General features: G+C 35.3%; 4 protein-coding genes and 2 non-coding genes across 7 annotated transcripts; 2 read left to right on the top strand and 4 right to left on the bottom strand.

The window, feature by feature from the left end:
• Window positions 1-1,346: 1,346 nt before the first annotated feature.
• LOC144555214 (uncharacterized) lies at window positions 1,347-3,897 on the top strand. Its single transcript, XM_078303461.1, has 2 exons — window positions 1,347-2,288; window positions 2,707-3,897. Exons 1-2 carry the CDS (start codon window positions 1,347-1,349, stop codon window positions 3,895-3,897), a joined length of 2,133 nt encoding a protein of 710 aa, XP_078159587.1.
• Window positions 3,898-12,742: 8,845 nt separating this feature from the next.
• LOC144555795 (small ribosomal subunit protein uS4y-like) lies at window positions 12,743-15,039 on the bottom strand. Its single transcript, XM_078304224.1, has 3 exons — window positions 14,861-15,039; window positions 14,394-14,775; window positions 12,743-13,145 (listed from the first exon to the last, which is right to left on the bottom strand). Exons 1-3 carry the CDS (start codon window positions 14,886-14,888, stop codon window positions 12,959-12,961), a joined length of 597 nt encoding a protein of 198 aa, XP_078160350.1. The 5' UTR covers window positions 14,889-15,039; the 3' UTR covers window positions 12,743-12,958.
• On the bottom strand, window positions 13,492-13,583 carry LOC144556207 (small nucleolar RNA Z162). Its single transcript, XR_013512231.1, has one exon. It is a non-coding gene; the product is annotated as a small nucleolar RNA Z162 (small nucleolar RNA).
• LOC144556206 (small nucleolar RNA Z161/Z228) lies at window positions 13,988-14,083 on the bottom strand. Its single transcript, XR_013512230.1, has one exon. It is a non-coding gene; the product is annotated as a small nucleolar RNA Z161/Z228 (small nucleolar RNA).
• A 241-nt stretch (window positions 15,040-15,280) lies between the features above and the next one.
• LOC144556017 (mucin-like protein) lies at window positions 15,281-18,824 on the top strand. Of its 2 annotated transcripts, none has more exons than XM_078304488.1 (4): window positions 15,281-15,685; window positions 16,235-16,459; window positions 17,084-17,273; window positions 18,243-18,824. In XM_078304488.1, the coding sequence occupies exons 1-4, from the start codon at window positions 15,363-15,365 to the stop codon at window positions 18,447-18,449; spliced, it is 945 nt and encodes a 314-aa protein (XP_078160614.1). In that variant the 5' UTR covers window positions 15,281-15,362; the 3' UTR covers window positions 18,450-18,824. The 2 variants fall into 2 exon arrangements, with proteins under 2 accessions (XP_078160614.1, XP_078160615.1); XM_078304489.1 differs by having other exon boundaries at window positions 15,347-15,685; window positions 16,225-16,459.
• A 3,243-nt stretch (window positions 18,825-22,067) lies between these two features.
• Window positions 22,068-24,138, bottom strand: PYE (basic helix-loop-helix (bHLH) DNA-binding superfamily protein). The gene is made up of 4 exons (XM_078304285.1): window positions 23,708-24,138; window positions 23,379-23,497; window positions 22,922-23,049; window positions 22,068-22,675 (listed from the first exon to the last, which is right to left on the bottom strand). The coding sequence occupies exons 1-4, from the start codon at window positions 23,773-23,775 to the stop codon at window positions 22,199-22,201; spliced, it is 792 nt and encodes a 263-aa protein (XP_078160411.1). The 5' UTR covers window positions 23,776-24,138; the 3' UTR covers window positions 22,068-22,198.
• Between the last annotated feature and the right edge of the window lie 1,391 nt (window positions 24,139-25,529).

Genomic DNA, 25,529 nt, shown 5'->3' with positions numbered 1-25,529 from the left:
GTCAAACACCCAGAGGACACGTATTAAGACTGGGGCTGCTACAAACAAATTAGGAGGTGAATGGGATATGGGCCGTGACAGACAAACCCATTCAAAGCCCAAAAAAGGTATCTTGTCTCAAATACCTATCAAGCCCAGTTTTAAAAAGATGGTACAACACTCTGCAGCCCAAGTCAAGAACAAGAAAGCTGTGCATCTCAACACCACATCTGGGCCGACTCTAAAGCCTACATCGGCTAAAGGGAAGGAGAAATAGATAGCTGACCGGGCTAATATAAACCTTTCTCCAGATGGTTTCTTTCAAGTGGATGTCCAATACTCACACCTGGCTGCTATAGGAGATGGTTGTGGCATCAAGATTGACAAGGTGGCTCAAGCTCTAGCAGAGGATAATTTGCATAGGCAGTTGGAACCGATTCAGCAAGTACATGTCACACCTGAGGACAGCCTGGGTCCGGACCTGGGCATTGACTCAGAAGAAGACATGCAATCGGATGAGGATCTAGATTTAGTCTAGATTGGTTTATTTGGTTTTCGCTTGAAAGTTGTTCTTCTTGTTTTAAATGTTATCAAAAAGATTTAAATTTCTATCGTGGAATGTTAGAGGCTTAGGGGATGATGAAAAATGTCGTGTTGTTCGAAATATTATAATGAGTTAGAGATGTGACGTTTGTGTTTTACAAGAGACAAAATGCAACAATTTTGAAATTTCTTATGTAAGGCGTTTTCTCCCTTCTTTTTTCAGTTTGGAGATGGCTTTTAACCTTGCAATTAACTCAGCTGGGGGCACATTTATTATCTGGAAGAAGTCATTTGAGATGCTCTCCTCTTGGTCAACCCGACATACTTGTTCGGTTCGGCTCAAACAGATCAGTACAGGGGCACAATTCTTGGTCACTGTCGTGTATGGACCGTCGGATGATGCTTTCAAATTGCGGTTTATTGAAGAACTGCGATCTGTTTCTTCACTTGTGTCTTTGCCATGGTTGTTAGCGGGCGATTTCAACCTAACTAGATGGCTAACGGATCGGTCAATCATTTCTGGGAATTTCAACCTGATGGAGCAATTTAACCTTTTCATCTCACAGACTGGGATTGCTGAGGTGCCTCTAAGAAATCGATCATACACTTGGTCGAGCAAGCGTCCGGACCCATCTTTTTCCAAACTTGATCGGGTCTTCATCTCAGATGATTGGGTGCAAGGTTATCCGATAATTCTGCTTGAAGCTTTGGAGGTACTTGTATCTGACCACACCCCTCTCTTACTCACCTACAAGGGCCTCCATCAACAACCGCGCAAATTCTAATTCGTATCCTTCTGGTTCAAGTTCAACAAACCCAAAAAAATGGTTCAACATTTGTGGGCTGATACCTCTGCTAACCTTCACAGCCCAATCCGCAGCTTTCACCATAAAACCAAAATACTGCACCGAGCTCTAAAAATCTGGCAAGCTGACTCCTTTGGGCCCATGGAAAAGCAGCTGCAATACTGCAAGGATTCTATCCTTTTCTTTGATAGAATTGAAGAACAACGCTCCCTTTCGACTCAAGAGTTCAAGTTGAGAATACTTATTCGAGAAAGGGCTTTTCTTCTTGCAAACAACATTGAATTGAAATGGAGGCAGCGGTCAAGGTGTCGATGGGTGGCTGAAGGTGACCGTAACACGCGATTTTTCCACTCCTTTGCATCTTCACGGCTATCCAGGAACTTCATCTCGGAGGTAGATGATAATGGTCGTACCATTGCAGATCAGACCGAAATAAGGCATATCTTCCTCAACTCTATGCAAGGGGTCCTGGGTGTGAGCAACCCAGTTCTACCATTTGATGCTAGAGCCCTTTACCCTACTAGCCCAGACCTATCACAGCTTCAACTGCCTTTCTCAACCCTAGAAATTGAACGGGCAGTGATGCAATTGGCCAATCATAAAGCCTCCGGACCAGACGGGTTGCCCAATGAGTTCATAAAGAACTATTGGCATGAGGTCAAAGATGAAATTTGTGAGATCATTAAGGATTTTTATGAAAACAGATTGGAGCTTGAGGCTTTCAACGAAGCTAAGATTGTTCTGATTCCAAAAATGGACTCACCACGTACCACCAGTGACTACAGGCCAATCAGTGTGCTAAACCTCATCCCCAAGTTGATTTCTAAAATCCTCTCCAATAGGCTAAGATTGAAGCTACTAGAGTTGATTTCAGTAAATCAAACGGCTTTCGTCCAAGGCCGTCAGATTTCGGAGAATTTTGTGACAACAAGAGAATTGCTCCACCATGTGGCACGGGGGGTAGGCCGGCCATCTTCTCCAAAATTGACTTCAAAAAAGCTTTCGACTCGGTCGAATGGGAATTTCTCAGATCAATCATGGTAGCCAGAGGGTTCCCCACACGTTGGATCGAGTGGATGTTTCACATCTGGACCACCTCCTCCTCAAGAATCTCTATCAACGGAGTTTTGTCAGAGCCATTTGCGCATAAGAGGGGTCTTCGCCAAGGAGACCCTCTATCCCCAATGTTATTCAACCTTGCCGTGGATGTCTTCCAAAAAATGATTCAAGCGATCAATTCAATCATCCAAAGCCCCTCTCTTGCAAAATTAAAGATTTGATTATTGCCTTGCAATACGCGGACGACACGGCGGTGGTGGCCCATGCGAATGTCTCTTCCCTAATCTCTTTCAAGATTGTTCTAAGGCTGTTCACTCAGATTTCTGGATTGCAAGTCAATTTTGCAAAACGTACCTTCATTCCTATTAATATCGCAGAAGAAGATAAGGATTGGGTAAGGGCTGTCATGAATTGCTCTCAAACCTCCTTTCCAACGGTTTATTTGGGTATGTCGTTGACGCTGAAAAAACCAACAAAGGATCTGTTCTTGCCTCTAATTGAAAAAGTAGAGAGAAGACTACAAGGTTGGCAATCCAAGCTTCTAAGCCGTGGAGGTCGTTTACAATTGGTGCAATCGGTCCTCTCTACGGTGCCAATCTATCACATGATTTGTTTCATCTTGCCTAAATGGGTGGTTGCCCGAATTGACAGAGCCCGTAGATCTTTCTTATGGGGCAGAGGCGGTTCAACCAATCGAACTTTGTCTTTATGCAATTGGAGCATTGCGTGCTTGCCAAAGGACTGGGGTGGTCTTGGTCTCTCGGATTTATACATGAGGAACTTCTCGCTTATTTTACGTTGGTGGTGGAAACTCTACAAGGAACCTCATTCAATCTGGACTCAACTGATGAGGCAAATCAGGTGGCATGGTGCATACTGTGATGGTCCTTTGATGTGGTCAAAGCAGGGTTCCTTTTTCTGGATACAATTACACTCAGTAAGATATTTATTTGATTTATCAATTATTTGGGTTATTGGTAATGGCCATACCATCTCATTCTGGTATGATTGTTGGGGCAAATCGGTGTTGGTTGTTACTGGTTCAAGGCAACAACACCACCGAATTTCACTAAGGGATGCATCCACTACACCACTTTGGGACTCACTGATACCTATCAGACAGATTCCCACCTTTGTGGATGTAGTTGAGGATGAGCTCAAATGGAGGTGGACGGCTCAGGGCACGTACACGGCTAAATCAGTGTACTCCGTTTTGGTGGGGGTGGGCCGTGTAAAGTGGCATTTCAGGAAGATCTGGAATTTCTCAATTCCACCAACAATCAAGGTTTTCATATTCCTGCTACTGCAAGGTAAACTCCTAACCAAGGATGTGATGCAAAGGCGGAACTTTGGTTGTACTCTCGAATGTGTCTTATGTCAGGACTGCCAATTGGAAACGGCCGTGCATCTCTTTTTCAAATGCAATTATGCATCTGCGATTTGGGATAAATTGGCATCCGACACCGGTACAGACTTGGTGGTGATGGCTGAAACGGTACAGGACATCTGATCTAAATCATCACAGAGAGTTCGTGGTAATGCAACAGCTAGAAGAAGATGGCGGATCCTATTTGCAGCAGCGATCTGGTTCATATGGAAGCAGCGCAACACACTCATTTTTGATGGAAAATTGCCACCATTGGATTTAGTGACTCACTAGATAGTCCAAGAGGCTACCCTTTGGGAGAAGTTTTGTAATATTAAGATGGCTGCTAGCCTATAGCCTTCTCTGGATTAATTTTACTTTTTATTTTTTCTCCCAGGTATTATGCTTTAGTTTGTTGTTTAAGAGATGTGGATTGGCTAGACTGGTATTTGGATACCAGTCAAGTTTTTTTGACTCATGTAATTGGTTTACCTGTTTAATGCATACCGGAAGCCTCTGCCTGGTTTTTCCCTCAAAAAAAAGGAGACACTAATAACAGAATTGATGTAACTATTGTACTTACTGTTACACAGAAGTAGTTACAGTTTTACAATTGAATTAGTTAGACAGTTGCTAAACAGCGGCCATTTTTATTAATATCCCTAAAAAACTAATTAATTTTAAAAAGGCCCCTATGTACCTTTTTTTTTATTTCTGCCCTGATCACCTGGGCTTCGGGCGGCCCAAAATACCAAATGAGGCGCCGCCCCCCCGGGCGCCCCAAGTTGGTTTTTTTTTTTTATATAGAGAAATCTTAGTAATTTGATTTAAATAATTTTGTAAAGAAAATTTTTTCTTGTTTAGAGTGTATGCCAAAAAATAAGACAATAGTTGATTTGAAGTATATTTTAAAGAACTAAATTATTGATTTGATTCCTTAAAATTTATATGCATACCAAAATCATTAACCATAGACAATAGTTGATATGCAATACAAACTCAAAAAGATCGAATCAATTAGAAAGTGTCTAAAGAAATCAAATTCAAAATTCAAAATTTTTTCATGCCATTAAAAAAAATCCATCTTTCAGATTATTTACAAAATATTTAATACATTTCTATAATAAAAAAATTTTACCATAGATTTTGGTTATAGTCATTTTTGCACTCCGGTTTTTCTTTTGTCCTCGTAACTACAATAGAAGAAGGTTATATTATGGTCTCCACTAATTTTATGGCCTTCTTTTTCAGTCACTGCATTAGTTTATGCGTCAACTTTCATATGTGTAAATACTTGAGAAATAAGAGATTAATACTTGCAAAGAAAGATATTAATATTTTCGTGCGTAACTTGATATGATGATCCTCTCTTTTCAGTCCTCCAATAGTCTCCTCGTCAACATTCCTCTAATGAAGTAGTGGGGATTGATACAGGGACTAAACTGCAAAAGTGATTGCACCAGCATGTAGAGCATTCAAAAATACACATAATTGATATAAATTTCAACTTATTTGGATTTTTCTACAATTAGTTATGAATTTTCAAAGTTTAATTTTCGAAAAAACTTTAAACAGCCATAACTTTGGCTAGGAAAGTCGGATTTATGCGAATGAGCACTTTTCAGAAAGGGGAGGACGAGACGGATCCGATTTTTCCAAGGTGGTACACCAGGCATCGTCATATCGGAAACATCAAAATTTCAAAAAAATGTCGTTTAGTGCCTCAAAAATCCAGTTTAAGTTTTCGTTCTACGGTAGGCATTAAAAAACAGCGATTTTCAAACCATCTTAATAAATAGTAAAAAAATTAAAAAATATATAAAATTTGGTCTCCAAGCATATTTTAATATAGATTAAACATCTAACGGTTTAGATCGGATATTTGGACTTCGAAACTAGAGATATGAGCACGAATTAAAATGCCCCGTTTAATTCATGAAGTAGCATAGCCTTACTCTACATGTATATATATGTATATGTATATATGTATATATACATATTTATACATATATACATATATTATAAAAAAAATTGTATATATGTATATGTGTATATGTATATGTGTATGTGTATATGTGTATGTGTATGTGTATATGTGTATGTGTATGTGTGTGTGTATGTGTGTGTGTGTGTGTGTGTGTGTGTGTGTGTGTGTGTGTGTGTGTATTATACATGTATTATAAAAATAAAAAAAAAGAGATCAACAAGCTGTTAAAATTTAAAATTTTTTGAATAAAAGTTAAGTCCTTAATTAGTATTATATTTAGACTTGTGACATCCAACTGACAAATAAAATCAAAGTTCACCAAAAAAATAAAAAATAAAAATCATAGTTATAAAGAGTTATGAAATCACTTCATAAATATATCAAATGTTTTATTTTTTGGCATACACTCTAAACAAGAAATTTTTTTCTTCACAAAATTATTTAAATCAAAATACTAAGATCTCTAAAAAAAAAAAAAAACCATGGGGCGCCCGGGGGGCTGGCGCCTCACTGGGCTTATGGGGTGCCCCAGGGGCTGGCGCCTCATTTGTTATTTTGGGCTGCCCGAAGCCCAGGCGGTCAGGACAGAAATAAAAAAAAAAATAGTACACAGGGGCCTTTTTTAAATTAATTGGTTTTTTAGGGATATTAATAAAAATGGCCGTGGTAAACAGTGAGCAACTACTGTAATCCCCTAGACACATAGAACAAGATTCAATTCCGTTGTACTGTAACAGAGATGATTCAATCAAAACAAGATTCAATTCATTCTATCTTTCTCTCTTCTTTATTCTATCTTTCTTTATATCCATTAGACACATAGAACAATTCATAAAAGAGGGGATTATTTGATCCGAAATTTTTATTTGTAGCATAAAAAAAAACACTCCTGTTTGGTCAGAATTCGAGATTTACCCATGCCGCAGATTAGTTGTGCGGACTCAAATACAGATGTCTGCAGAGTCATTTTGCGGTCCTTGACTTGAGTCCGCAGAGCCAATCTGCGGCCCCACTTTTTTTTTTCTTTACAGAAAAGAATACCAATCGATTTTTTTGAACCTTTTGTTTTATAACCTAACGTAATTTATTGGCACAGAAATCCACCTTTTGTTTTTTAGCTAAAATTTTATTGGCACAAAAATCCATCTTTATTGGCACAGAAAAAGGTGGGTCTGCAGATTGGTTGTGCCAACCGCTATAGGGTATGTTTTGATGCGAGAATAGCTAGAAATCTGAGATTAGTTGATGAGAATAGAGAAACAATAGTGATTTTCATATTAGTGTGAAAATTGTGCTATTTGGATTAGTAAAAATATTGTTTGGATTGTACATTTGAAATAGTAAATAGCTGTAACCGAGAAATGATAGTGTTAACAATGTGCTAATTAAAATGGAAGGGTCTCAAATAAATTGTCACGATGTGAAAATGGCAGAAGTGGCATCAACTTTGTCATTTAGGGATTGTGTTGGCGAAACTCCAAAAATGATTTTTTTTTTTTCCTCTCTTCACACTTACAAATAGTAACTATTCTAATATTTACAAAGAATTAGAAATAACAGTTGTTCTAGTTAGAAAAAAGGGTAGCACAGTTGGTTAGGAAAAAGTCCTAAGATTGTTGGTTATCCAAAGATTGAGAATTTAATTCTCTCTTACAACTTTGCTGTCTCTGTGAAAGTTTAAAAAAATAAAAAAATATTCTAATTATTCAAATAATAAAAATATTGTTTAGATGCACGTTAATATTTCGAATAGCTTCTATTTTAATTATTCTCACTTCATCCAAAAACGACTAATCCGAAAACCTGAAATCGCATACTCTTTTTTTCTACTTGATCCGCATCATTTCTATAGGAGATATATCAAAAATTGGATAATTTAAATACCGTTTGATCGTTCACCAACTGATCTGAAAAAAATCAAATATCTGAAAACTTCAGGTGTTTCATGAATGATTAAACGAAATCTAAAAATTTAAATAAAAAATCGTATATGATTTAAATTTTTCAATTCGAATAAATTTGAAGATATGAAATGAAATATACAATGAATGACATATGTACACTTATTTCTTTTAAAGAAGAAAATTGACACTACTCATGTGAAGCCATTTCGTTTGCCAATCACTGTATAACACTTCAGGATTAAAATAACAATTGCAGTTAGAGAATTTGAACTAATTTTTATGTGACATGCAACATTCAGCAATTGAGTAAAATATAATTACAAAATATTAAGTATAAAATTATCATTTCTTAATACTTTGTTTGGATGGAAATCAGAGGAAGAAAAATACATTATCATAAATATGCAATGTGTAATGTGTAATGTGTAATAATGTATAATGGATGGTACTATGGTAGTTAAATCAACACAAGAAATATAATATTAATTCTGAGCCAACTGCCTCCTGAAACCAGGGGCAGTGAAGTATGGGGAACTCAAAGAAAGAAAGAGAAGGAGAGATTTCTTGGATTTATCCCCAAAACAGCACCAAATCTAGAGATCTTTGGTGTTCACAATCTTGGGTTTTGTGAGTACTTAATTTGTCGCAGGTAATTAAGAAACTAAAGTTCAACATGTTGACTAAGAGGGCCACAAAATATATACTAATAAAAATCAAGTTATACACCTAGAAGGTTAAAAAAAAAAATTCTAGTACTTACACTGTTCTTGTAAACTCCGCAGGTTTTCACGGAAATATATTGAAGGTGATTCAAAGTCTGCTATTTTGAGAGACGCAACATCAGTTCAGCTGCTCCATTTCGCCTCACCTTCATTTCTTCTGGTCTGTTCAATCCATCTTGTTTCACTTTATTCGAGTAGATGATTCTGTTTAAGAGTTTTACCGCTCTTCACCTCGTTGACCATCTCTACTTTCTAAGTTCGACTGAGAGTGTTGCGTATCTGTTTTTATTCTTGTAGTATCTATTATATCTATATATGTGAATAAGGTACGTATTTTTATAGTTGTTGATGATGACGAAATTGTAAAAAGTTGCCTCTTTCCTCCTCTCTTTCTTCTTCTTCTTTCCCTCCTTCCACCTCTTTCAGTGGTAATTGTCCAATAGGCTGGTTGATTAGTTGTCGGTTCGGATTGATTCAGTGTCTTCTCGGCTAAGTGGTGACTGTCCCAGTCCGATTTGATTCAGTGTCCTCTTCTTCCTCCTCTCTAAGTGGTGATTGTCTCGGTCTGGTTTGATTCAGTGCCTCTCGACTGCGAATTCCTCTGGACGGCTTTGATTTTGGAAAGAAGAAGACCTTTCGTTGTTAAGAAAGGGCTCGATACGGCATACTCCGCCAGCTATGCAACTCGAAAAATTACGGCTATATCTACATTTCTAGATAAGAAAATCGAAAGGTCCACCCACTTGCTAATCGGACGTGAATAGATCAATTCACATTCTCTGACTTCATATATCTGTTATTTTCTGACATAACAAATTAGATGATTTTACAGGTAGCTCAATGTATAGGTTTTCATATATTTATTTTAATAAAAAAAAATATATGTAATAGTTATCTTGTATATTGTTAGATCAATGCAATCGCGTACAACCTTTCAACCAAAAAAAAAAAGTTATTCTGCGTTGTACTTGCATATATATATATGCAAACATACGAAAATTATAGTTAAAATCATGTCATTATCAATAGAATAGTAATTATATGAGGATTTCTAAAAATTAATGGAAAATGTTTATTAGTTTTAGTAAAACAGGCTTTTAAATCTCCAATCTACCCTAGCTAATATTTAACGTTCATTTTTTGTCTTCATATTATCAAATCGTAATAACTTAAAAAGGATCGTTGGGTAACTGTAATTTTTGTCTCTGATTGGAATTAATTGGGAAAACAATTCGTAAAAGAGAAAACATAATGATTGGGAAATTTTATGAAAACTCTACAAAAAAGGGGAAATGGCCAACATGTATGTTTTTTATGCACAAAAATTCATTGCCCATTATATTATATTTTCCAACATATTATAGAAAAATTACATCGATAAAAATATACACCTAAAATGTCATGCCACTAGGGGTGTAAACGTAGCGGATTCGGAGCGGATAATGCTAATACTATATCCCTATCTGTCTTTCAATGAGCCGATACAAATACGGATGCGGATAGTAAACGGATATCAAAATTTAAAACTATATTCGTCTTAAATGGAAACAGATACGGAGCGGATAATCTACGGATACGGAACGAATAATTGTCGGATAATTGAGTTATGCACTTTAAGATACAAAAGAGTGACTAATTGTTATCTTGAAACAATAACTAAAATCAATTTAGTAGAGACTAAAAGCATACTACATTTACAGGCAAAAGTCTTTAATGAAAAATAATAGAGAGTGAAGAAATAAAGATAAAAAGAAAAGAAAATTGTATTATTGTAGCACCATTACCAATGAAAAAGATATTAAATTGAAAATCATATTGTATTATCATTTATACCACAACCAAGACTGAAATGTGGGATAATATATAACAACTTCTATCTGAAGCAGTAAAGTCAAAGCTGGTGGTTGGAGTAATTTCGGATCTGGATAATTACGGATACGGATATTCACTTTCATAAAATTATATGTATCCGTATCTGCCATTTTTTCACCATATACAAAAATTATCCATATCCGCCAACTTTTTACCATATACAAAAATTATCCGTATCCATATCGCAATTATCTGCATCCATTTAATTCAAATTCAGATAATCTCCGGATACGGAGCAGTTATCCGTATCCATTTACACCCCTGAAAATTTTGACATATTTAAACACATAAATTTTTTTACAAATTTGAAGATTAAATTTCCTAAATGCTTCGGCCTTCGGCCATATCTCTGCAGGCTCTATGAATCCGTATCCACAGTTCCACATATCAACTTATGTGGCCTCATGAATCTCTTTGTTTTTCTCAGAGAAAAGCAGGCTATTACTTTTTCTTTCATCCAACTTCAACTAATATTTATTAATTTATTTTAATTTTTAATGAATCTATTTGTTAAATTTTGAAAATTCTGTGGCAAATGTTATTATTTTCTAAACAGTAAATATTTTTCTTTGAGGTGCAAAGTCTATGAGTTCAACTTCTATTACTGATTAAGTTGAGATCAACAAATGTACAAACTTTTTATGATCGATGATGCGAGATGCATCAGCATATTGAATTACACAGGTTTTATTACAAGTTGTCCGTTTTGAAATGTTATTTTTTAGAAAAAAAATTATTTACAAGTTCATAATACTGTTTCTGAAATAAATTTACAAATCAGTAATAATAATCAAAACACAAGTTTCACTATACTCCAAGCTAGAACTGACATATTTAAGCCATATTGGTACTGTATAATTAACTAACTTGGTAAGTCTAATGCAAAAATGGATTAAAGAAGCATCAAAATATTGATCTTCCGCTTCGGGCTTTTTTTTTTTTTATTTCAGTAAAAGTTTGAGTCAAGTATCGGCTTGGTATGATACCAGCAAGCATGCACTTGTTTGCTTTGCTGGTACCATACATATACATTTTTTGTGCATAAATTTAGAAAATTCATACTTTAGTTAAGCTAGCATATATACCATAGAGGCCAGTATACGTCTGTCTTGCTATACCAGCACCAACCATACCGATCCAACAGCCAATTACTTCAACCATAAATCCTTTACCACACATCATAACGATATTCTCTAAGAAACCAATTTAGCTTACGAAGCACTACTGGTAACCTTTGTGCAAAAGTATCATCAAGTACAGCTTGTTCGTCATTCATCAAATCAGCTGAACAATTCCGATCAAATTCTGAAGAAAACTTAAAAATGCATTGTAAAGAAGCTCTGGTACTCGGGAAAATTTGCTGAAGAAAAAGGAGGTCTAGCCTCATATTTCATATATCTTAGGTACAAACCCGAGGTTTAAACCTATGGGCATGTTACGAAACAAAATAAAATAGGAAAATTACATAAAGGCTCAAGGAGAGCATTTCTGCAATCTGTCCTAATAAAGGAAACAAAATACAGAAAAAATAAATAAAAGGAAATTGCCACTGGTACAGGTTCCCTCCTATGTTACTGTCTTACCAGTTACCAGTTCATTTATTGAACCTCCTCCACTGCTCTTGAACCTGTCTTACTAGTTACCAGTTCATTTATTTCACACCTTGTCTGTGAATATCCTGAGGCAGCGCTCCCTCCATATGACAAAGGAGGTAATGAGAAATATAGACCTTGCTTTCTTATCTAACGATCTGTTGAGCAAAGGATGTACTGTTGTTGTGTTGATCATGTTCCTGATACTGATACGGTATCGTGCAGCCACCCTTCCGTGTATCCGCTTTGCTACTTGGCATTTTAGGATCAAATGTTTAACCGTTGCACTCTCCTTGTTACACACGACACATCTGTTCACCATACTCCATCCCTTTATTCTGAGGTTATCAATCGTCAGAATTCGGTTTAACAACATTAGCCAAGCAAAAACCAAAAATCTTGGAGGTGGCTTTAGTGACCACACCATTGGCACATCAGTTGCTATCCGATTTAATATCGCATGACTATTAAAGGGCCACATACGTTATAGACGAGGACCAGATTGGCCCAAATTCAGATCGCACGGTGTAAAACTTAAACAGTAAGGCAGATTCGTCGGCATTCCAAATCTAAAATAAAAATTTGAACAGTAAACCAAGTCCTAAAAGTTAGATTTATAATATTTTGGACGTCAGAGACTGAAAATTTAGCTTCTTACAAGAAGATAACAAACATCTAAAGCCCAATTATCCGCATTTTGTTACTTTTTTGTTATAAACTAAATATATTAATTTTGTTACTTTTCTATTATAAACCAAGAGCTATAAAATACCAATTTTGTTACTTTTTTAAGTTATAAACTAAATATATTAATTTTGAATAAGCCGTGTGTAACTCCATTGATGAGAAAGCGAAGTCAGAATATTAGAACTCAACTGAAGCACGCTACTAGACAGCAAAATTGCATCAGATAGATTCCAACATCCAAAAGACAATTGAATCATACAATGAAACTAAATATTATCAGCATATTCTCACTAAATCTAAAAGAAATCTCAAGCTGAGGCCAAACAACAGTATGCATTTACCCAAAGGGAAAAAAAAAATCTCCACTAAAGAACAAATTCAAAAATGATCAATACACATGCTTTCAATGCATGGGTTTGATTAATGGGAGCACATAATGGCTCACTCATCATCTTCCTCTTCACCGTCATCGCCACCAGCTGCTTTCTTTGCAGCAGCCTTCATGTTCTTTCTCTTGACTCTGCCTGGTGGACCCTGGCCGAAGGGGCTTGTCAGAGAGAACTCTATGTGCTTCTGTGAATCAGTTCTCACCATGAATGAAGGGATGTTGACCACCTGTCGTCCAACCCTGTTTCATGAATATTTCATTAGCTAAATATCAGATTTCAGTATATGTTTTGAAATATAACATACTACTTTATCCAAAATATCATTTCAAAAAGGCACTCAGGAATAATAGATGCAGTCACAGATTTTGCAACCTCAGACATACATTAGCAATGTCAAACATCATTGTGCCTTTGGATTTCATAAACTAGAAAAATCATGCCGCCCAAACAAACAGGATCATTTTTAACATGCACATGATAAAAATTAAAAGCAAACAGTACAAAATCATAAACAAATGTGCAAAGAAGAAAAATCAATCACACAGCTGCACCAACAGGTACAAAGGGTAAAAAATAACAGATTTTGGGACACTCAGAATGAAAAGGACTATTAAATAAAATCATGGGAATTGCTCCCTCAGATATCTTTGATATATTTATTTCCTCATTGTGACCCCAAAATAAGCAAAAATATATGTAAAACTCGCATGATTAAACAATGATGATGGATTCAAATGATGTCAGAGAAACCTAGTATCAGAGAATAATGATAAAGACATCATAAAGTACTTCTCAGCCGTGAGTATTTAGGTTTTCTCCTCACGCCCCTCGTGATACAGCAACTAAAAGTTCAGAACAATCTATAATGCAGCAACGCTATTGATAATAATTTTAAACAAAAAAACCCACAATTAAATTCTAAATCCCACAATTGAAATCCTTGTTCAAATTAACAAGGATGGTTGTTTAAAGTATTACCAAAATAATAAAGTTGATCACAAAATCGTGTATCCCAAATAAATTGTATTTAAAAACGAAATACTGGGAGAATTACTTGAACAAGCAAACATAAATAAAGTTTGGGCATCAGAAAATAGTTTATGCATCAGTAAGGCACAACAAATGTGCTTCAGATGACCATCGTGAGTAATTGACGTATTTATTCATCATCTTGCCCATTATAAAAGCTCAATAAGCAAAACGAAATAAAATATAAATTACAAAACATAATCAGAATTTCAAGCACAGTTCAACAAAATGAAGTGATCACTTCTTAAAAACTAACATTACTAATATCAAAAAGTCATAAAACTTGTCAACAGTAAGCTACATTTCAATAAAATATGAAAAACATGACTACTATTCCAGGTAATTCCAATTAGTTATACGGATTGAATCTATTCTTCTAAAGAAATCAGAAAACATTTACACAACTATACATACCGACCCTTAAATAAATACTAAAGAAGGATGGTGAAAAAATGTACCTAATGTGGCGCTGTCTGATGAGAACCCTGGCATGGTGGATCGACTTCGCCATGCCAGTTTTGAAGATTATTGTTTGAAGCCTCCGAGCAAGGAAGTTCTCAACAGTAAGAGCAAGCACGTAATCAAGCTTGTCTTGACTCTCTTCCAGAAGCCCGTACCTCTTCATCCGACGAAGCAACGCCTCTCCTTCGAAGATACGCCTCGGGTTCTTCTCGTCAAGCGTAAGGAGCTCCCTTGCAGCGTTTCGGATCCGGCTCAGAGCAAACTGCACGCGCCAGAGCTCGCGTTTGCACCGTAGACCGTACTCTCCGACCAGCTTAAGCTCCGCGTCGAGACGCTCTTTCTCGTAAGGACGGCGCGGCTTCTTGAAGGTTTTCCCATCTGAGAAAAGAGAGAGAGAAGGGATTATTAGTTAGAATTAAGATCTGAGTGGTGGCTAGTGATAGGGTTTGGAAAGAATGCTTACAGTTGCGGTAGAAACTGACGTGCACCATGGCTCCAGAGGGTGATCGTCAATGGCGCCTCTCTCTCCCTCTCTCTCTCTCGGTCTGGGACGGTGTAATCGGAGGGTGGAGGAGTGGAGGCGGAGCGAGAAAGAGGTTCTATATATTGCGAGGGTAAACCCTAAACCTAGTAGGGCATATGTGGAGTGTCATGGGCTGGGCTTTCTTCATCATTGGTTTGGTTGTTTCGAGAACGCCTATTGGGCCAGAATAAATTTGGTCCAGCCCAAGTGTGATTTTGTGAAGTTCGCCAATGTAATAACTGACAGCTTACTAGTTGGTTTAATTGTTTCGACAACACCTATTGATCCGAAACTCAAAATTTGGGTTACTTTAGGGTTCAGGACCCTATTGGGCCAGAAGAAATTTGGGCCTGCCGAAGTGTGTTGTTTTGGAGTTCGCCATTGTAACGACTTTTAAAAGGGAAAATCCTCCAGCATTTCGTCGAACACCACTGAGGCACTGATGCATTCCCTGAAGCGCCTTGTCTCTTACTTCCCAGGTGGAGGCTCTCCAACACACTTTGCTCGCCACCTGTCCACCCGCCGACCTCCCTCTCGCGCCTCCGCCGCGGCTTCCTCCACCGGGTTAGACGAATGGAACGACGCATGGGAGACAGCGTGGCTGCCCAACGACGATGACCCCACCCCTACCTCGACCAGCATCACCCCCACCGATCGCGCGCCGTGGGAATCGGCTGACACCTCCGAATCTGTCAATGGTGATTCTCACCTCTCAGCTGATTTGGATGAAGATACGAAGGCGTTCGTGGCTGAGATGGATGAGAGGTAACTATGTGAACATGTTGTTGCTTTTACACCTTCCCTAATACAAACTACTCTGTTAAAAACCTGAACAAGTAGTACGACATGTGCAATTATATTAAGTAGTTTCAATATATAGAGTGCTTGCACTGACACTTAACTTCATACCATGCTGATTTACATGTAACTGTTTGTCAGATACTGGTTGAGACTGTACTATTGGATAGTGTATTAATAAGCCAGCCGATGATAAATTGAAAGTCCAAGCCAGTGAGAGAACGCCAGAAATAAATAAGTAATTTGGTAGTGTTTTCGCTCAACCTGAGTGAAATACAAGAACGCTTCAAGGTCATTTACTATATTGGATTTAGACCTTCAAATGTATGGAAACCTCAGGTAACTTTACATGGTTTAGTCTGTGACAACTGCATAATGTTAACATGGCAAAAGAAATAATAACTTCTTATCTAAGAAATGCTGAGTTTTTTATTTGGGCTCTGTTCTAAAATATAACAAAATGTCCAGAAAAAAAATGATATTATTCAATAAGATACTTATGTTAGGCTATGGCAGGTGGGAAGAGAGAAGAGCAGCAAAGTTGCAAGCCGGGGCACTAGAGAGAGTCAATGAGGGGGAGAAGAAGGGAAAATTGAAGAGAAAAGGGGACGAGTATAGGATCAAGAAGCAGAGGATACATGCTGCATTGTGGGTCAAGGAATTAGAAAAGCTGGACGAATCCAGGCTTGGTGGTGGCACCCGAGGGGATGATATCGACCGCCTTCTTGATTCCTGTGCAGAGTAAGACATAACTATCTATATTATTATGTTTATATAATAGCAATGGAATGAACTTTTGCGTCATTAGGCCGATAATCATTGTACCATTTTGGCTATATTAAAAGACACACTTCAGGACCAACAAAACTTGAGCTTAATTTGGATTTAGAAGGAATTAAGCTCAAGCAAATCCTGCTTTGCAATCAAGCTCGAACTGGTAGTGAATATTACATGTATACTGTATAGTAAGTATTCAGTTACATTGTGTAATTTAGACTCATTTGATCCAAAAGTAGCCCGAAATTGCCTTCATTTGTGCCTTTTAAAATCATACAAGCAATGCTAGTTAAATACTGGTTTGAAATAGGAGGCAACAGAAAAGTGACAATGGGCAATTCAAAGTTGTAAATTTCTTAGTTTAACTTGATTCTTCCTTACAAGAATGGACCAACAAAGGAAGCATAAAAAGAGAAGAAATAAAACAGGACTTTTTTCTTTTTTTCCCCAGTTGAAAAAACTCAAATCTTCGCCTTTTTTTATATTTTTTTTTTGTTTGATTGATAAGTTTTTTTGATGATTTAGCATAAACATTTGGTTAAGGAATCGATCTGATATTTCACTCGAAACACTTTTTTTTGTGTGTAGAATTTTTGACTCCGGTGACAACGAATCATGTGAAACAAAAGTACCAAGCACAACAGAACTTAAGACAAAGCCTGACGGGTGGGAGACCACATCAAAGGTGCATGATGGGAATATTTGGGACATTTCTCAGAGGGAAGAAGACATCCTTCTCCAAGAATTTGAACGGCGCATTGCTTTCAGCAAATATCAGGTACCATTTTTTTTTTATCATTTTCAATGTTGGCATCTATCAGTTATTACAGTTATGCCCTTGCAAAACAAAAGAAGATAATATTCTGAAACTATTAAAAGAAATGTCAATTTAATTTATAAGAAGATCAACGTTGACCCTTCTCCAATTTGTTTAACTAAGACCCATATATAACTGACTTAATCATTGTAGGTTTCATGCTTGTAGAGGCATCTACACATTGCTCATAAAAACAAGTTTGCATTAGTAAATAAAACAGATGAAAGAATGGTGTAAAGAACATCGTGGAACTGACATTAGCATGTACAAATATGTGTTATGGTTCATGGTTTGTGTTGCATGTAACAATTTGTGACAACATTTTGAGTGATAATAAAATTGTACATTGAGAAGTCTGCTTACAATACAATACCAAATCTCTGCTGTTCCATAGGCAACATATCAATATTTCCTTTGCTTAGGGTTTATGAGTTGGGTTATTCATTTTATTTTTGGGGTTCTGTGGAGGATTGATGAATTTCATTTCTATTTTATTTTTAGCATTTTCCCAATTTTATTCAGAAGTGAGTAAACGCACGGTGGTATTTCTTTAAATATATACACTATCCGTCTTTGTAGGATATAATTTTGATGGTTACTTATGTACTATCTCATATTACAGAAATCCGACTGCTATGGGTGTGATTCTAGTATGTATTAATTGGTAGAGCCATGTTAATTTGAGGTCATTGAGTCAACATAGCCTCTCAATTGCACAGATTAGACCTTCATTGGGTTAAATTAACTCTTTTAAGTTTCGTAAAGTTTGGAATTATTGCACAAAAGGGAGCATAATTGGTTTAACTGAGATCTTTTTTTTTTCTTTTTTTTTTAATATACAGGAAAAGCTTATCTGAGTTAAACTAGATCGCATTTTTTAAAATTCAATTCCTTGCGAAATTCTAACAATTACAATAATTTTGGATGCAGATTGCAAGCTTTATCAAGACCCATATCTTTAGTAGGAGGCGGCCGATTGACGGGTGGAAATACATGATAGAAGAAATCGGCCCAAATGCAAGAAAAGGCAAAGGAAGCGTAAACAGGATGCCGAGCATGAGCGATCCGGCCACACAGCCGTATCAAGAAGAGAAAATGTCCATTGCTCCAAACACTTCCTCTTTCAAAGGGCGATAACTTCTCAAGTGATATCAAATACCTTTTTTATTGTTAACCATTCAATCAAGTTGTGATTTGTTTGCGGGGACGCCACCTTAACACCAGTGCGAGTAGAGGTGGGAAACATGCTAGATTGTATCATTGTATGATTCTTCAAAATTCTCAAGTTATTCAGGGGCTAATGAGCATGTCAAAGATTGTCTTATGGATCGGTTGTCATTTTTTCGAACTTTTTCTGGCATTTAGCGATATTGAGATGTTCAGGTACTGCTTCGCAAATTATGAATGCTACGATTGTAATGGCTTATATACTAATATATATACATACTATAATAGACAATAATGTAAATGGCAGAATTAATATTTTGATGGATTTGTAAATCAGCAAATATCCAGTTGCTTGCGTAAGATTTTGGCAATGAATGGTAGCAAATATCTATTCTACTAATATTAGTGCTATTACTCTGGTTAAAAATATGCCCAAATTTTATAATTTGAAATCTAAATTAGCTTCGAGTTCTGTTTTTTCAAATTTTTAATGCAATCATCTGATGAGGAAAACATGACAGTTTTCGAACATATTAAAGTATTAAACTTTGTGAAAGTAATTGTTGGCAGTGTTGTAAATAACAGTATGCAGTTGTCGTACGAATGGGATATCTGTACCGTCAAGTGATTAATCGGTATGTGGTTGATTAATTGAAATTATACGGACAATTTAACGTTTTTATTAAATTTATGTATATATCATATTTTTTAAAAATTAATTTATTTAACTCATTAAAGTTATCAAATACACTTAATTTAACTTAGTTCCATTATTATAACATGACACTATATTTGTTTTTTTAAACGCATAAGAACTTTATAGGTGTAAGTAACACATTTATTTAATGAAAAAATAAGTTCAAATATTTTTTTCAAATACTAATAACATATTATTTGAAAGAAATGAAATATTCCAACATAAAATCACTATTAGTTAACAATAACAATTTAGTTTCATAAATAAACATGTCGTACTAATTGAAAAATATATGGTATATAAATAACAGAATAATTAATCAATTTCAAAGTATGAAGAAAAAACATATATAAAACATACTTATTTTAAAGGTCTAAATTTTATTGAAATTCAATTAACAAAAATAAACTTTACTGAAATTTGCTGAAATTTATTTACGTGTTTTAATGGTTAATTAAGTGTAACACAATTATCAAGAATAGTTGAAAAATTAATATTCATTGTTCATTAATAATATATAATATATATAATTTTTTTTATAAGTACCCAATTGGGTACTGGGTACATAATAGGCTTTATCCGTACCCTTATCCATTTAGATAATAGGGAAAAAAAAATTATTCCTACCTGATAAGTTTACAAAAAAAATTCTTACCAATATCCGTCTTATAAAATACATTACAGGTCGGAAAAACGAATAAAAGAGTATCACTGACATCCCTAAAAATAAGCTTGAGAGCATCATAGCATTCAATTGAATTATGTTTAGATAAACTTTAGTTCCCATACTATAAAAATGATTTTATTTTTACTTTTAATAAATAAAAAATGGATTTCTCAGAAAAGGGGTTGATGTTTTTTTTTTTTTTTTAGAAATTTAGCGAGAACCGGAACTATAGTTCCATCCCCCTTCGGCCCTTCCCACCGGGTCTGGATCCCCTAAAGTAACCCAATTTTTTCTTTTTTGGATCGGGATTGTCCGATTTGAATTTATTGCTGGAGATCTCTTCAAGATTTAGATTCGTTGATGGAATGTCTGCACTCCACTTCATATGGATTGTTGCGGCCCAATCTAAAACCCAAAAATTAAATTACTTTACTGGATCTAGATTCCTTCTCACATGGAGCTGGAGGGTATCGAACTATAGATTTGGTTCTCTCACCCTAGACCGAGTTTTGTGTTCGGTTACCGTGTTTGAGATATTTTATTTAGAAATTTGTTAGTTTAGATATTTTAATTTGTAAAATAATTATAATTTGCAACATTTTGTATTCCAATTTAAAATTTTTGCAATATTATATTTCTCTTTTTAAATATTGTGACAATTCTAAATTCAGAATTAAGCAAAAAAGATGTAGACAAAATTATTAACAATCCACGTATCATAAATTTCCAATAATACTACTACAAAAAACATAAAATCAATATAAGCAATATTTCCAAATAAATTTATTCAAAATAATATGTCATACACCTTATTCAAAATAATATATCATGTACCTTTAAAAAAACAGAGAGAACAGAACCTTAAATTCTATTCAGAGGAGGTGTACCGAATCATAGATTCGGTCCCTCCTAATTATGAGATCTCTTCTGGTTCCTTGTGTTATTGTGTAGACTGTAGAGCAAGGTGAGAAGGGGGAAACCATACATAGATCCGGTTTTTGTTAAATTTATAAAAAAAAAAAAAAAAAAAAAAAAAAAAAAAAAAAAAAACATCAACCTTTTCAAAAAATCCATTTTTAATTTACTAAAAAAAAACATCGTCCCTTTGACTGTTCAAACTTTTAGGAGGCATGTTTAATTAAAATAATTTTCTCATTTTCTTGTCCTACGTAGTGTCTTTGCAGTGGTCAATTTCTACTAATTATTTAGTACAACCATGGTCCAGTAACAATTATATTTTTTATTTATAAGATTGGCAGAAACTTGATTCTCGAGAATATTTAAATTAACCTGTTGATGTCAAGATATATTTATCTGAACAATTGACATTCTCAGTTCAAATTTGTTTTCCTGGTCTGTAATTTGGTACAAATCCGGGTTATATATGGAAATCAATCCTCCAAGATTGACTCTAAAACTTATTATATTAATATTTTATGAGGTGTGAGTAGTTGAGATCCATAATCAATTCCATTGCATTTATGATGCCAATTCCTTTTTTTTTTTATATATATATATATATACATCTCATATAAGTGCGCAACTAGCCAACTACACATCAAAGAGAATCATATGAATATAAGGTTGTCGGTGTCTCCAATGAGGTTTACACTTTTTCTTATCATTGATTCATTATTTGCTTGTGAAATGTGAATCATAATTGTCTTATTTGTGGCAACTAAAATAAACTTATACATCCACCACCTTAATATTTTTATTAGCAAATTTTATAATGAAAAATAATTATTCTTTTACGCACAAAACATTAGACTTTTAAACAAATTTCATATTCTCATCTTAACAATTTATGTTTGCATAAAAATGATGCAATTATAACTGTATAAGCATTCAAAGTTCAACATAAACATAACAAACATTAAACAATTGACACGACAGACAGATGACGACATATGACAAAATATTGGCAAGATACCAACACAAATTTCAATATCTAACTTTACTGGAGACAAAACGTTGCTCTCTTGACAGCACGCACTATATTTCAATAGGAAGCAGATTCAGACAGCATTTTCACAATTGTTTAATTTTGATTCTAACCTGTGGAAAAGTGCGATTGCAACTTGTACCACCTTATTAACAAAATTAAGCAACCCATTATTACGCTACTTAAAATTAAACCTTTGAAAGCGCACCTCTAACAGTTCACCTAATTAACTAAATGTTAATTGAGGAAATTAACACAAGGAAAAGGAAAACAAAATGATTAACTAAAAGTAAATCCTCTAACGAAATTGCCTTGTATTCACATCCCATATCGGCAAATCCCCCTCTTACACAGATTATAACAACATTCTCTATATCACAACAACAGGCACTTAATTAGTCAAGCCCTATCTAAACCGTACCATCCTCAACACTGCTGCTATACCGTTCTTCCTGTTCGGGTCTAACCCGACCCGCGAGCAACTGTCCTGTCCACGGGTCCCCCAGACCAGAATACCTCGCATGAGGTCTACTAACATGCACCAAAGGCACTGCTGGAGAAGAAACTGGAGAGGACAGTTCTCTCTCCTGTCTTGCAGCTGTTCCTGGAAAGAGTTGGAGTTCTCTGGGTGGAGACGGTGCAGGGTAGACCGGGTCCACAATGGGACGAGCTGGTGCTTGATGTGGCAATGGAACAATGGGGAGAGATGGTACAGCTACAGGGCCCGCTGCTGGCATGGGTACAGTGATAGCAGGGTTGTGCGGCCAGTGATGCGGGTCAAAACCACCCATGCGCATGGATCGCATGCTAAGCTCGTTTTGTAGCTCTATGATTTCGGACTGGAGAACTCCTTTTTCATCTCTTAACTCATTGTTCTCTTGTGTCACCTATTAAAGAAAATAACTCATAAAATATTCGCATTTTTCTCTTTCAAAGTTGCCTAATTTGCTTTGACAAATGATTCCCTTCTTTTGTAATTATGATGCTTTATTACACAATTGAGTGCTAAAATTGGGTTAATTTTGAAAATGGTATTGTACTGTTCAGGTATGCAATCAACAAATCTAAAACTAAATAACTACTTATTTGCAAATGAAAATGAACACTCAGTTTAAAAAGAAGAAGATACTTACGTAGTGAGATTCTTTTACTAAAGAAGCATTTTCCTTTCTCAATGTATCTACTTGTGATAATAGTTCACGCAATATTCTAGTAGTATCACCTAGTATAGTCGCCTTTCCATTATTTTGTTTATCCGTCTCTGCAAAAATGAAGAAAAAAATTGCTCATTTGGAAGAATTCGGTTGAGGCATTTGATAGGAATAAGTGTCAGAATTGATAAAATAGATAGTTCCTCCAATACACCACTTTGGTATCTTGAATAATACAAGTTAAACTCCACTAGAACAAAATTTTCTAATTTTCCTTTTATTCAATACCTTCCAATTTTTTTTCAATGAAAGAATTCTAGCATATTAATCAGCCAAATGTCTACCAGACATTTGCATGTACCAGTCAGGTTCAGTACTGGTATTTACTGGCAACCAGGACTGATTAAACGAAAGTAACTAAAATTAAAAACATGCATACCGAGCATATTATGTAGATCACAGAAAAGATCGTTTAATTGGTCGCGTTTGAGTTTCTCTCTCTCTGCTTTATGAATCTTCTTTGGTACTTTTCCATGGCCTTTCTTTCTAGGAGAAGACCTGAAAAAAATGATAAAATTAAACAACTTCAAATTTCCAAAATTAAAAGGGGGTGCTTCTGTAGATCATGATGCCTAAACTCAATATGCATTTAATCTGATAAAAAAAAAAAATATATATATATATATATATATCAGATTTAACTAGAAGAACTTGACTGATAAATTGAATCGCATATTACAGATAGAGAAGAAGAGAAGAAACACAAACCCGTCAATAGATTTATCACCAATCAGTTCACCACTAGTCTCTGCTGGAGATGAATCATCCGTCGCCATATATGAACAAACCAATTGAAATTGAACTTCACCAGTCAGATCTGAGCACAGCTTGAGCTAAAATAAATGGATCGCTAAAGTGTTAAGGAAAATAGAGAGAAATTGGGGAAAGAGAGAGAAAAGAATAGATTAGGGTTTTGAGCAAGTATTTAATATATATTTTGTTAAATAATAAAATGGAGGATTTGTTGAGCAAGTCATAGTCATTGCCTCGTTGGTCGTGTTTGTTTGTTTTCAAGGAAGGGAGAGAGATCAGAGATGAGAGGGTTGGGTGGGTCCCAAAGAGAAGATGGCAAAGAGTGTGGAGGTAGCACGCTCCAGCGTGTGGCCACCACCCACCCTGCTTTTCACGCCGTTTCTCTCACCTCGTGTCTATACGTGTTTCTCCTCTACTTTTCCCGTTCCATTTTATTTCTTCATCTACCTGAGCCTGGTGCAAACCCGGTCTACGTATTATATCTCTTTATAACCATGCAAATTAGAAATAGAAATAATACATTCATTAGGAAGGACTGAAGGAGAGTATATATAATTGTAACTCAGTCTCGATTTTATTTGCACCGAGCGCATGAGGATGGAAGCACGAGAATCCAATCATCCATCCCAATTCCCACATAAAGTGGGATTCGATCGATCCCTTCCCTGGTTTTCCTTCCCACAAACAGGAAAACCAACGCCAGTACTAGCTGCCCTCCGTACTGGATTTCTCCAGTGATTGGGAAAACTGGATATTAATAATTTCTGAATAAACCTCAAAATGATACCTACTCGTTCCGGGAGTTCCAAGTTGAAACGTTTCTATTTATAGATAGCTACAATAATTTATATATTAAAACAAAACTGTTAAATATAATTTATATTATTTTCTTTATATACACGTAAAAAATTATAATATTTTATTTTTATTTTTATTACTGTTAATTTGTAACACAAATATACATTGATTTTTTAACTTATTAATTTATATAAATCTAAAATAAAAAGTTATTTTTTATTTGCATTCTGAGAAAATAATATACAGTTCATATTTAATAGTTTTATTTTGATATAAATTTTATATTTTTTATTATTGAAAAAATAAAAAGTAGAGGTATGATATAGACAAAAAAAAATGAAGACATTTGAATCCTCCTCATTCTGATATGGCTTCCTTTTTATTAATTTTTTAATGTGGGTAAACAATTCGTGTAATTAGGAGCATATAAGGCTAAAAAAAAAATGTATTAGATTAGTATGATTGTATGAAAGGTTCTTCAATTTTCTCTGCCTATTAACCGGGTTTTTTTTTTTCCGTTTTTGTAGTCATTTTTTTCATGAATCTAAATTACTAGACACTGACAATATCAGAATAAATTGAAAAACTTGATCATCAAATTGCATATTTCGGTGCTAAGAAAAAAAAAAGAGCGGTTTGTCGACTTATACCTTGAATAAATCTTAGGCATCGAAATAAAAATTAAATTAAATTAAATGACTAGTAACTGTCTCAGACACAACTTAGTGTCAGCCACCCAACTAAAGTCTAAAGCTAACAACACGGGAAAGCAAAATATATAATTGTCCAGCTGCTGGCGAATCCGTATCCTCCCAGGCCCCACTCCCCAGCTACCTGACTCACCAAATTACAACGGACGGTCCATATTAATATTAATATTAATTCAAGCCGGGGATTAAAATCAAATCAATCGGGTGCTTATGAAAACTAAAAAAAACCCAAAACTTAGATATGGACTATCCATGCGGATACAGATAGA

This window comes from Carex rostrata, chromosome 6, assembly GCF_964058835.1.
Source record: "Carex rostrata chromosome 6, lpCarRost1.2, whole genome shotgun sequence".
Lineage (NCBI taxonomy): Eukaryota > Viridiplantae > Streptophyta > Magnoliopsida > Poales > Cyperaceae > Carex > Carex rostrata.
This window is presented reverse-complemented; position numbering and strand designations above follow the sequence as displayed.

What these genes read in the sequence shown, in the direction of transcription:
- LOC144555214 (XM_078303461.1), top strand. Translation starts at nt 1,347, where the DNA reads ATGGTTCAACATTTGTGGGCTGATACCTCTGCTAACCTTCACAGCCCA. An exon ending in TCCACCATGTGGCACGGGGG is followed by an intron (nt 2,289 to 2,706) that starts GTAGGCCGGCCA and finishes CTGTTCACTCAG; the next exon opens with ATTTCTGGATTGCAAGTCAA.
- LOC144555795 (XM_078304224.1), bottom strand. Translation starts at nt 14,888, where the DNA reads ATGGTGCACGTCAGTTTCTACCGCAACT. An exon ending in CGTCAGTTTCTACCGCAACT is followed by an intron (nt 14,776 to 14,860) that starts GTAAGCATTCTT and finishes CTCTTTTCTCAG; the next exon opens with ATGGGAAAACCTTCAAGAAG. An exon ending in ATCAGACAGCGCCACATTAG is followed by an intron (nt 13,146 to 14,393) that starts GTACATTTTTTC and finishes TTCATGAAACAG; the next exon opens with GGTTGGACGACAGGTGGTCA.
- LOC144556017 (XM_078304488.1), top strand. Translation starts at nt 15,363, where the DNA reads ATGCATTCCCTGAAGCGCCTTGTCTCTTACTTCCCAGGTGGAGGCTCT. An exon ending in CTTCTTGATTCCTGTGCAGA is followed by an intron (nt 16,460 to 17,083) that starts GTAAGACATAAC and finishes TTTTGTGTGTAG; the next exon opens with AATTTTTGACTCCGGTGACA. An exon ending in TTGCTTTCAGCAAATATCAG is followed by an intron (nt 17,274 to 18,242) that starts GTACCATTTTTT and finishes TTTTGGATGCAG; the next exon opens with ATTGCAAGCTTTATCAAGAC.
- PYE (XM_078304285.1), bottom strand. Translation starts at nt 23,775, where the DNA reads ATGGCGACGGATGATTCATCTCCAGCAGAGACTAGTGGTGAACTGATT. An exon ending in TGATCTACATAATATGCTCG is followed by an intron (nt 23,050 to 23,378) that starts GTATGCATGTTT and finishes TCATTTTTGCAG; the next exon opens with AGACGGATAAACAAAATAAT. An exon ending in TAGTAAAAGAATCTCACTAC is followed by an intron (nt 22,676 to 22,921) that starts GTAAGTATCTTC and finishes TTTCTTTAATAG; the next exon opens with GTGACACAAGAGAACAATGA.